The sequence below is a fragment of the Oncorhynchus clarkii genome, chromosome 22, assembly GCF_045791955.1.
Source record: "Oncorhynchus clarkii lewisi isolate Uvic-CL-2024 chromosome 22, UVic_Ocla_1.0, whole genome shotgun sequence".
NCBI classification, from domain to species: domain Eukaryota; kingdom Metazoa; phylum Chordata; class Actinopteri; order Salmoniformes; family Salmonidae; genus Oncorhynchus; species Oncorhynchus clarkii.
Window position 1 is genome coordinate 41,236,301 of NC_092168.1, and position 13,102 is coordinate 41,249,402.

Below are 13,102 nucleotides of genomic sequence, written 5' to 3' on the forward strand. Positions count from 1 at the left end.
TTATGCTTTTTTTGCCAACGTTTACTGACATTGGCCATATTCAACGGGTGTTGAGCGTTCGTAAATTCATCAGTTATTCTGCACTCTGGCACACTCAGACGAGAGTACACAGAAATCGGAGTAGATAGCCAGAGCGAATTAACAATGACCATTGAGAACGCTCAACGACTGTGCCACTTAGCTAAGCTAAGAATGACATATAGTTAATATACTGGCAAGTTCGATGTATTAGTAGGCAACTAACATTAGGTAGCTTAGCTAACATACCGGTTCATACTGCTGTTTGTAAGGATAGCAGTAGCTAACAAATTGTCAGCCAACGTAACTTATGTGAAAAGTCATGACTTTATTACATCGCTCAACAGTTGAAGCAATGAAATTGGGTCCGCTCTCGTCGGACTTCGGCTGCATATTCTCAGACATTTTCTTTTGATTTTAAATATCTGAAAACGTTGTGAAGCCACGACCATTTTCTGAAGAATTGCATTATGGGCCCTAAAAGCAAGAAAATAGTGTCCACTGCTTGTATACTTTGTATTTTGGCGAATTTAGTACGACATCCGGGAACTTTTGACATACTAACTCTATCCACACTATGACCAATAAGCATACTACATACTCAATTTACGTCACAAATAGTACGGTTAGTATGACTATTGGAACACAGGAACACATGATTTTTCTTGCTCCCTATTCCGACACCTTTAACATCCTATTCATGGGACGACCAAGTCCTCACATAGAATGGAGATCCTATAGAGGCCTATAAGAATAGTTTTCACTGATATACTGATAACATTCGTGACCCATTGCAACACACCAATGACACACTTAATCATTCCACCGTGTCATTGGTGTGTTGTAACAGATCACAAATGCTATAAAACCCCACCACAGAGCCCTGATGCAATAGGCCCTACCTGTCATAGCAGTTGTGATCATCCAGCCAGCAGCCCTGCTTTACGATATCTACGATTCCCGACACATTCCTCCAGGTGGCGAAACAGTGTCTCCGCTTGTCCTTCTCCCCGGCACACGTCTCGATGCCACTGCGGTTCCCTCGGTTCTCCTGGATGGCAGCAGGGTTGGGGTTGTAGTTATAGTGGACACACTCCTGTGTTTCGGTCCGACCCAGGATCGCCCCTGAGAAATAGAGATATGGAGACACTTGATCAGATTTTTTAAGGTGAATGTTGAACAGAAGTCTTGTTTTACGGTAAATGGGTTGATGTAATAAATAATTTGGGAGAATCGATTTAATGGCGTTCAAAACACAGAAACAAGATCGAAGGAAGTACATTAAAAAAAATATGCCTACTGCGTCCTGCACATCAACAGAGCTCATGTTGGGCCAGCCCTGTCTACAGTGTAGCATCATACAGTATGTCCTATTTATTTCATGTTCTTTTAATCTACTACTTATCTATTGCTCTCATGAAGCAATGCACGGATGATGTCCCTCTCTGTCCAGTGCAGGAGTATTCCAGGACAGATAACACAGTCATCGCCCCCCTACAGTGTGAAGCCTTCCCATCCCTGTAATTAACCAGTGGTGACGAGTGTCCCTCTAGAGACCGACACAGTCTTCAAATGCTGTGTGGGAAAATCTCTGGCCCTGGCAGGCCTTAATATGACTTGTTAATGATTATGTTTGATAGGTCCAGGAGGGTAATGGGGCACAACAATCATTTAGCCCACTGGTCTAGGTCTGACAGTGTGCTCGGAGCTGTACAACCCACGCTACACGAGTCAATCAAACAATTGCCAATAATGTACTGTCACGCATATGGTCGACCATAGAATAGGTGGGCTGTAGAACAGGTAGGTTGTAGTACAGGTAGGCTGTAGAACAGGTAGGCTGTAGAACAGGTAGGCTATGGAACAAGACAGGTAGGCTGTAGAACAGGTAGGCTGTAGAACAGGTAGGTTGTAGAACAGGTAGGTTGTAGAACAGGTAGGCTATGGAACAAGACAGGTAGGAATTATGAGTTTTAACAAGTTTACGAGATTTAATAACTTACTAATTGATAATAAAAAAAATGGAAATCAGTTAAATCGCTATAACTAATTCATAGGTCTACTGATATCAATTTGTTTATTAATTATTACGTGATTAAAACTCAGAAAATCTGATAGTCTACCATTACTTTTTACTTTTGTAAACTTTCATTATCCCTCATGAGGGAGAGAAACTTAAAAATGTCTTAAAGTAACAGAATTACAAGGCAATATTTCCTAAAATTACAGAAGGTAAACAGTTTTTTTATCCGTTTAAAAATCAAAGCCTTTTACCTATGCCTAACTTTTCAGATGGAAAAGGGTTGAAAAATGAATCTATGCCTTCATTTCCCACCAAAATATACACTCTTAGCTTTCATTTGACACCCAATTTGATATGCTCCTACGAATTTCCCTTGTTGGTGCTCATGGGTCCTTTAAAGGGGAATGAGCTAGATCCTCTCAGACACCAAAAAGGCCAAACAAATATTATCTATATTTTCAATTTAATCCTTGACACTTATTCTTATCTAAATAACTGGGGGGAAAGGATATTGAATTTAAAGTACAAAAAAGCCTGAGGGTACCATATTGTTTATGAAACAACATGAGCTGGTTTTGTGGTTAACCCTGACAAAACCTCAAGAAGTAGGCCTAACACTGACCGACAAAAACAAGGCTTATTCAGCTAAAGGATGTGGTGGGTGTGGTTTGACAACTTATTCCTGCTAAGACAGAGAACAGAGGCTCTGACACACACATGTAAAGACCTCTCTCTCTCGGAGTACCAAATAGAGGAGAACTAACAGTTTAGGCATAGAAAGCTTTCTATGAATAGGCTTGTCGGCTTGATTTAGCTCAGAAGGTATAAAATGCTACTGTTAAGCCTACGTATCTAATCTAAGTCTATTCTTAACACATGTTGTCCTTGGGGTTAAAAATACAACACATCCTTAGTTTCAAATAATTCCTCATTTAAAAAGTACAGAGATATTTTGAGAGACAGAAGGAGAGAGAGAGAGAAAATGAGAGAGAGAGCAGGTATTGAAAAAACAGGGAGAGAAAGTGAGCGGGAGAGATATGTGACTAATTTCAGGAAACTAGGCATATGTTGTGCCTCACTACTTCACAGGAGAGCCATTTGAACGTGGGCCCTTCTAAATGTGTTTTTTGACAGAAATGCCTTCTGGAGCATGTGAACTTATATGTGCTTTAATAACAAATAAAATTGTTAAAATTACAAGCCTAGTGGGTTTAGCCACAGAAAAAGACGGCAACCTTCCCGCTAGCCATGATTGGCTGAGATTATGAGTGGGCTGGGCATGCCGAGAGATGAGTTTGGATTGGTCTGCCATGTAGCTCGCTTCTGTCTATAATATGAGCTGGTCAATGTGTAGGTAATCCTTTCTAACGCTGCTTTTTTAAAATGATATCACGTAGTAGAAGTGCATAAGTGTTAATCTCCACTTTCTGGAGGACCGAGGCTCTGCATCTGTCCTCGTGCTCCTAGACCTTAGTGCTGCTTTTGATACCATCGATCACCACATTCTTTTGGAGAGATTGGAAACCCAAATTGGTCTACACGGACAAGTTCTGGCCTGGTTTAGATCTTATCTGTCGGAAAGATATCAGTTTGTCTCTGTGAATGGTTTGTCCTCTGACAAATCAACTGTAAATTTCGGTGTTCCTCAAGGTTCCGTTTTAGGACCACTATTGTTTTCACTATATATTTTACCTCTTGGGGATGTCATTCGAAAACATAATGTTAACTTTCACTGCTATGCGGATGACACACAGCTGTACATTTCAATTAAACATGGTGAAGCCCCAAAATTGCCCTTGCTAGAAGAATGTGTTTCAGACATAAGGAAGTGGATGGCTGCAAACTTTCTACTTTTAAACTCGGACAAAACAGAGATGCTTGTTCTAGGTCCCAAGAAACAAAGAGATCTTCTGTTGAATCTGACAATCAATCTTAATGGTTGTACAGTCGTCTCAAATAAAACTGTGAAGGACCTCGGCGTTACTCTGGACCCTGATCTCTCTTTTGAAGAACATATCAAGACCATTTCAAGGACAGCTTTTTTCCATCTACGTAACATTGCAAAAATCAGAAACTTTCTGTCCAAAAATGATGCAGAAAAATTAATCCATGCTTTTGTCACTTCCAGGTTAGACTACTGCAATGCTCTACTTTCCGGCTACCCGGATAAAGCACTAAATAAACTTCAGTTAGTGCTAAATACGGCTGCTAGAATCCTGACTAGAACCAAAAAATTTGATCATATTACTCCAGTGCTAGCCTCTCTACACTGGCTTCCTGTCAAAGCAAGGGCTGATTTCAAGGTTTTACTGCTAACCTACAAAGCATTACATGGGCTTGCTCCTACCTATCTCTCTGATTTGGTCCTGCCGTACATACCTACACGTACGCTACGGTCACAAGACGCAGGCCTCCTAATTGTCCCTAGAATTTTTAAGCAAACAGCTGGAGGCAGGGCTTTCTCCTATAGAGCTCCATTTTTATGGAACGGTCTGCCTACCCATGTCAGAGACGCAAACTCGGTCTCAACCTTTAAGTCTCTACTGAAGACTCATCTCTTCAGTGGGTCATATGATTGAGTGTAGTCTGGCCCAGGAGTGGGAGGGTGAACGGAAAGGCTCTGGAGCAACGAACCGCCCTTGCTGTCTCTGCCTGGCCGGTTCCCCTCTTTCCACTGGGATTCTCTGCCTCTAACCCTATTACAGGGGCTGAGTCACTGGCTTTACTGGGGCTCTCTCATGCCGTCCCTGGAGGGGGTGCGTCACCTGAGTGGGTTGAGTCACTGATGTGGTCATCCTGTCTGGGTTGGCGCCCCCCCCCCCCTTGGGTTGTGCCGTGGCGGAGGTCTTTGTGGGCTATACTCAGCCTTGTCTCAGGATGGTAAGTTGGTGGTTGAAGATATCCCTCTAGTGTTGTGGGGGCTGTGCTTTGGCAAAGTGGGTGGGGTTATATCCTTCCTGTTTGGCCCTGTCCGGGGGTGTCCTCGGATGGGGCCACAGTGTCTCCTGACCCCTCCTGTCTCAGCCTCCAGTATTTATGCTGCAGTAGTTTATGTGTCGGGGGGCTAGGGTCAGTTTGTTATATCTGGAGTACTTCTCCTGTCCTATTCGGTGTCCTGTGTGAATCTAAGTGTGCGTTCTCTAATTCTCTCCTTCTCTCTTTCTCTCTCTCGGAGGACCTGAGCCCTAGGACCATGCCCCAGGACTACCTGACATGATGACTCCTTGCTGTCCCCAGTCCACCTGGCTGTGCTGCTGCTCCAGTTTCAACTGACCTGAGCCATAGGACCATGCCCCAGGAATACCTGACATGATGACTCCTTGCTGTCCCCAGTCCACCTGACTGTGCTGCTGCTCCAGTTTCAACTATTCTGCCTTATTATAATTCGACCATGCTGGTCATTTATGAACATTTGAACATCTTGACCATGTTTTGTTATAATCTCCACCCGGCACAGCCAGAAGAGGACTGGCCACCCCACATAGCCTGGTTCCTCTCTAGGTTTCTTCCTAGGTTTTGGCCTTTCTGGGGAGTTTTTCCTAGCCACCGTGCTTCTACACCTGCATTGCTTGCTGTTTGGGGTTTTAGGCTGGGTTTCTGTACAGCACTTTGAGATATCAGCTGATGTACGAAGGGCTATATAAATACATTTGATTTGATTTGATTTGATTTGAAATCAGTGGAATTAGAGTATGATAGCTAAGGAGATTCTGGTGTTTGATTGCAAATATGGACACGGAGTCAAAAAGAAAACACACAGAATGCTGTTGTATAAAACACCTGTCTCCAGATTACATCTTCAAACTAAGGTCAACCATGGCATCCATGACAGAGAGAGAGAAGTGACCATCCATGTACACGGGTAAGAGAGTCTAGCTAGCTACATTTTCAGATTTGACACATTTCTAATTTGATCAGAAAGTCATTTTCATTTCAAGTTAGTGTACTGTTAGCTAGCTAGCTAACGTTAGCTGGCTGGCTAGGTAGCTAACATTACGTGTATGATCTGTGTAGTAATATTATTCCTGTCTTAGCATTGCTAGTTTTAGCCTAATGTTAGCTACTGTAACATTGAACCTGGTTGGTTAGCTTCCTGCAGATTCATGGAGGGTAGTAACGTTATGAGTTGGGATTATGGTTCATTGTTTAGCTAGCTACATGTATAAACAAAAGACTCCACTATGCAAGTAACCATTTCAAAAGAATGTTCATGATGTCAATGCGTCAACTGTTAATAGACGTAGCGGGTAAATTCGCTCTGGCTATCTACTCCAATTTCAGAGCACTCTAGTCTGATTGTGCCAGAGCACAGAATAACTGACACATTTATGAACGCTCAACACACATTGAATATGGCCTGTGTCAGTAAACGTCGGCAAAAAAGCTTAACTAAATTGTTGCCAGCAGCACAGTTGCAGTCACCAATGCTCTGGATAACATAAAAACAGCCTAACCAGCTCTGCTAGGACAAGTAAAATGGTCAGAGTTGGGTGTTCTCTCATTTGTATCTGGAAGTAGCTAGCTAGCTAGCCAACGTTTGCCAGTTAGCTTGGGTGCTTGACTGCTGTTGTTAGGTCAGAACGCTCAGATCAACCCTGCTTTTCGGCCAGTGTCTCCAGTGTGCGCTCTGAACGTTCCGAAAGCGAAACGCTCCGAATTTACGAACGGACAATCTGACAACCCTCTGAGTTTATGAACACCCAGTGCACACTCTGGCACTCCAGATTACATTTACAAACACACCCATAGCATAAGCCAGCCTTTAGTCGTGACATCTTTGGTAGTTTAGTACATAGCCACACATGTGAATCCTTAAAGAGATGGGTGGGGCTAAAGCTTAAAAAGGTGTGAACGATGCTGAATGGGTGTAGACAAAGAAGAGCTCTCCAGTAGGTACCAAAACATGCAAGGGCCATTTTCTCAAAAGTGAGGTTAGAAGTTTATCAACTTTCAAAGCAGAATTACTTTCCCCCATTGTTCCTCAACTGTAGTGTATGATATACCATGTTCTAGCTCTGAGTCTCTACATTTATTCAATGTAAAAAACACAATCTAATTTTGCTACATAAGACCGAATCGAGCCGGTCGGTCACCTATATCTACCATATCACAGGAAGCAAGGAACTACAGTGGTGACGTTTGGCACAGGGAGTCATTGGAATGGTATCAAATACATCAAACACATGGTTTCCATGGTTTCCAGGTGTTTGATGCCATTCCATTTGCTCTGTTCCGGCCATTATTATGAGCTTTTCTATCCTCAGCAGCCCCCTGTGGTCAGAACCTACAGTGATGTTTGCCCCAGAGAGTCAGGACCTACATTCATGCTTGGCCCAGGGAGTCAGGACCTACAGTCATGTTTGGCCTAGAGAGTCAGGACCTACAGTGATGTTTGGCCCAGGGAGTCAGGACCTACAGTCATGCTTGGCCCAGGGAGTCAGGACCTACAGTCATGTTTGGTCTAGAGAGTCAGGACCTACAGTGATGTTTGGCCCAGGGAGTCAGGACCTACAGTCATGCTTGGCTCAGGGAGTCAGGACCTACAGTCATGCTTGGCTCAGGGAGTCAGGACCTACAGTCATGTTTGTGCTGACAAACAAATATGAGCGACAACACAGTGCCAGCTATACATCAGGGCTCGACATGAACATTAAAAAAAAAAGTTGTCGGACAAGAAGATACTGTAGATTTAAGTTGTCCAATACTGTAGATTTAAGTTGTCCGAACCGAGAAGTACATTTTATCACAATATGAAACAATTACTCCAGTCAGGATTGGATCAGAGGTCAACATTGGAATAATATTAAAATCTCAAGTTTTTCTTTTAACTTTTATTTAACTCGGCAAGTCAGTTAAGAACAAATTCTTATTTACAATGACGGCCTAGGAACTGCCTTGTTCAGGGCCAGAACGACAGATTTTTACCTTGTCAGGTCGGGGATTTGATCTAGCAAATTTTCAGTTACTGGCCCAACACTCTAACCACTAGGCTACCTGCCGCCTTGTCCAAACAGATGCTGACATGAATGAGGCGCCAGAAAATGTGGCCAACCTTTGAGACTTTCAATTCCTTAAATATAGGCTAATGAAGGATAATTAACACAAAAGCTTGATTCTGTCGACATACTCGAGGCACGTTTCGTTCAGATCAAGACCACTTTGAATCTGAGCTGACGCGGTCAGTATTTTGTATTTTTTTTTAACTATTTACCCATAAATGTAATTGTTTAAAACCATCTTATTATTTGATAAACATAATATGCAACTTTTTCATGTTCTATTGCTTTTCAAATTAACTTCATTCATATTGTACAGCAGCCAAAGGCAATGGGACATCTTAGACAGATCAGTGCTGCTATGGGGAAGAAGATAGCATCTGAATGTATGCATTCAAAAATAGCCAACAAGAGGAAGTATAGAACAATTCCTAATTGTCATACTTGAGTAAAAGTAAAGATACCTTAATAGAAAATGACTCAAATAAAAGTGAAAGTCACCCGGGAAAATACTACTTGAGTAAAAGTCTGAAAGTATTTGCTTTTAAATATATTTAAGGATCAAAAGTAAAGGTATAAATTATTTCTAAATTTCTTAAGTAAACCAGACAACCTTCTTTTCTTGTTTTTTTATTTACAGATAGCCTGGGGCACGCTTCAACACTCAGACATAATGTACAAACGAAGCATGTGCTTTATTGAGTCGGACAGATCAGAGGCAGTAGGGATGTTCTTTTGATAAGTGTGTGAATCAGACCATTTTCCTGGCCTTCTAATCATTCAAAATGTAACAAGTACTTTTGGGTCTCAGGGAAAATTTGTGGAGTAAAAACGACATAATTTTCTTTAGGAATGTAGTGAACTAAAAAGTAGTCAAAAATATAAATAGTAGAGTACAGATTTTTTTTTAAATGTAACCTTTATTTAACTTTAACTGACACACCCCGCCCCAAAAAACGACTTAAGTAGTACTTCAAGTATTTTTACTTAAGTATTTTACACCACTAACAAGAGGCCACTTTGCTTACACTGAACACATCAGATCCATTTCTTCATTACTCATGGCCCTAGTCCAAGAACAGCCCTGATTTCCTCATTCATATTCATCCAAGTGTAAACGACGTTAAAACAAGAACAACATAATGGCTCATTAAAAAACAAATGGTGCTCTGCAGTCTGTGGCAGCATGGCTGAAGAAAATTATTTTGGGAGGGAATTAATTAGCTAATTGCCCCTCAGTGGGGATAAATCCTGGGGATTATTTCCGAAGACACAAGTTGCCCTCATCAGGATTACAGTGAATCTTTCGGAATTACTGTCACATCCACGCAAGGCGGAGGAGGAGGAAGACACAGCCCAAGATGCACATCATCTGTCGGAGTCCCTATGCCATGATTACAGATCTGGACCAGCAAATTGAAACAGACAAATTGACCAAGGCGCTTAACACAAATCACAAAGGGCCGTGTTCAAAAATCACAGTTAGTTTATTGACTAATGGGGGATAGTTGGATTGGGCAAGACCTGCAACAATGCTGTACGGACTGGGAGCCAACACAAAAAATATATATTCTCCATTAGACTTGACTATTCTCACTCAACCCCTAGCCTAAACCTTCTTCTGAAATACATGGCCTGGAGACTGATTGGCAATCATGTCGGAGGCAGCAGGTAGCACTGGGCGGTATACCGTATTTTATGATATACCGGTATTGATGCAGGGACCGGTTTGGGTTTTTACTTGACCTTCTATACCGTTATTTGAATGTTTGGTTTGATAAATGTGATACGCCATGTGTAATGTCAATTTTCAGTTTGTTTCGCTAATTGAATCATCTCGCTCTGCGCCACTTTCCAGACTTAGCCACACCCCCTGTCACTCAAAAAGCGCATTTGATGTTCCTCAACCAGAGACACTTGCATTCAGCCTGCATGGTCAATGCAGCACATACAACGATGCTGTTTTCACTTTGCTTCTTAATATAAATCCACTAGCGTTCTATAGTGACACTATTAGTTTCTGTTTCTTACATCAGCAAACAGCTCGTTTGTCTTTTCTTAGCACGTTGCCCTAAATCTTGCTAATTGTTTGCCGCTAATGGTAATAGCTAGCTTGCTAATAAATGTACTGAGTAAGAGCAAACGTAGCTAGCTAATACAGCCTGATAATACCAATGATGGTGTAGACCTAATCAGTATGTTGTTTGTGCAACAGTATCTTCTAAATCAAAGAGGAATATGAAAAGCAAGAATAAATTAGCTACAATAAGTATCTAAGAGAAAACATGCATGCAGCCAAAGTTTATAGGGTCCCCTAGGAAACACTTATCAACACTTTAGTTCCTATCCTGTCACAGTAACTCTTCCCTGGCATTTTAATTTGTTGTCATCTCAAACAACACTGTATTCAAAGTGCCCACTATTATATTCTAAATATAGAATTAGAATAGTCATTCTATTTTCATGATTCCAACAGTTTTGCTCTAATTCGCAAGTCAAATCGCATTTGCAACATTTGGTTAAAAAGAAGTCCTAGATGATTTGCCCATATTGTGCAGCCCGACGTGGCAGTGTGGAAATGATCTCAAATGAGCAGTGGTGTAAAGTACTTAAGTAAAAATACTTAAGTTGTTTCTTTTGTGTCTGTACTTTACTATTTTTGACAACTTTTACTTCACAACCTTCCTGAATGCAATACTGTACTTTTTACGCCATACATTTTCCCTGACACCTAAAAGTACTCGTTACATTTTGAATGCGTAGCAGGACAGGGAAATGGTCCAATTCACACACTTATCAAGAGGACATCCCTGGTCATCTACTGCCTCTGATCTGACGGAATCACTAAACAGAGGACATCCCTGGTCATCTACTGCCTCTGATCTGACGGAATCACTAAACAGAGGACATCCCTGGTCATCTACTGCCTCTGATCTGACGGAATCGCTAAACAGAGAACATCCCTGGTCATCTACTGCCTCTGATCTGGAGGACTAACTAAACACAAATTCCTTGTTTGTAAATTATGCCTGAGTGTTGGAGTGTGCCCCTGGCTATCTGTAAATAAAAAATAAAAAAAATAAAATGGTGCCATCTGGTTTGCTTAATATAAGGAATTTGAAATTATTTACACTTTTACCTTTGACACTTAAGTACATTTGATCAATTACATTTACCTTTGATATTTAAGAATATTTAAAACCAAATACTTTCATACTTTTACTCAAGTAGTATTTTACTGGGTGACTCACTTTTTCAATAAATGTTTCTAGTAATATCTATGAACGTATTTTTACGTTTTAGTATGACAATTGGGTACTTTTTCTACCACTGCAATGGAGTGCAGGAAATGCAGAAATGATAAGTGCTGAAATTTGTTTTGGTTGAAGTTGAATTTAACAGTATAAAACCATCAGAATGGAGAAAGACTCATTGAAATCACTTAGAACGTTTGTGTTGCCACCCTAGGCTCACTCACTACTCATAAAGCAAATGTAGAAATGTATTATTCAAAAACTAAAAATACCATCAATTATTTATTTTTTTTAAATACTGTGATATAAAATGTTGGCCATAGCAGCAGGGTTACTCTATTGGTCCAAACAATCTTTGGAAACCCTTACTGAAAACAACAGCAATGCACATCAATACAATTGACCCTTCGCTAAGCCTCGCACCTTTTGGTTACTGTTGCATACTGATATTTTCCCGAAAAGCACAATTCCCCATTCAACCAGTGGCGAAATCCCCTCACAATGATCTCAAACTGTTTCTAATACACAATGAAATTGAACACAGACTACCTTTTGCTAATTGGTATCCCCCTTTCCCTTTCCCTAATCACGAAATTCTTCGGTATGTTGTGGTGGACCTGTCATTACAATTGCTTCATGGGAACCTGGTACAGTTGCTATCCATTGGTGCGCTGTGATTGGTCGCCCAACATTATGGGGCCCTACAGTTGGCATATTCTGTAGATGTGGTGGTGCCACAGACACAACCAAAATGGCGTAAGAACCCCAGCTCATCAAGCCTGTCTGTAGCAGACTCCTCTGATTATCTTGTCTAGTCCAGCGCGGGCCGGGGCAGCCGGATTTAGCGGGAGGGGAGGGGGGAGGGGGTGTTTTGAAAAGATGCCAAATGGGGAGAAAAGACACTTTCTTTTGTGCTCCATCTCCACGGGGTGTAACAGGCATGGATGCGAAACAAGTGCAGTTATAAATTTAGCTCGTACTTAAGAGTTTCACACATGTAAACTCATGTAAACTAAAAAAATAAAACGTCCTCTCACTGTCAAATGCGTTTATTTTCGCAAACCTAACATGTGTAAATATTCGTATGAACATAACAAGATTCAACAACTGAGACAAACTGAACAAGTTCCACAGACATGTGACTAACTGAAATGGAATAATGTGTCCCTGAACAAAGGGGGGGTCAAAATCAAAAGTAACAGTCAGTATCTGGTGTGGCCACCAGCTGCATTAAGTACTGCGGTGCATCTCCTCCTCATGGACTGCACCAGATTTGGCAGTTCTTACTGTGAGAGGTTACCCCACTCTTCCACCAAGGCACCTGCAAGTTCCTGGACATTTCTGGGGGGAATGGACCTAGCCCTCACCCTCCGATCCAACAGGTCCCAGACGTGCTCAATGGGATTGAGATCCGGGCTCTTCGCTGGCCATGGCAGAACACTGGCATTCCTGTCTTGAAGGAAATCACGAACAGAACGAGCAGTATGGCTGGTGGCATTGTCATGCTGGAGGGTCACCCCTGGTGAGACAAAACGGCGACTCACCAGTGAAGAGCACTTCATGCCAGTCCTGTCTGGTCCTGGGAGGGTGCGTTTGTGCCCATCGGCAACATTGTTACGAGTGATGTCTGGTGAAGACCTGCCTTACAACAGACCTACAAGCCCTCAGTCCAGCCTATTGCAGTCTGAGCACTGATGGAGGGATTGTGCGTTCCTGGTGTAACTCGGGCAGTTGTTGTTGCCATCCTGTACCTGTTCCTCAGGTGTGATGTTCGGATGTACCGATCCTGTGCAGCTGTTGTTACACGCGGT

The 13,102-nt window shown here is 41.9% G+C and overlaps 1 protein-coding gene across 2 annotated transcripts in view; it reads right to left on the reverse strand.

Moving 5' to 3' along the window:
* LOC139380916 (activin receptor type-2A-like) overlaps positions 1 to 13,102 on the reverse strand; it is a 57,042-nt gene that overhangs the window by 32,774 nt on the left and 11,166 nt on the right. For both annotated transcript variants that reach the window (XM_071124078.1, XM_071124077.1), the window contains exon 2: positions 921 to 1,143. In XM_071124078.1, the coding sequence (XP_070980179.1) occupies positions 921 to 1,143 (223 nt within the window). The remainder of the gene's footprint in view (positions 1 to 920; positions 1,144 to 13,102) is intronic.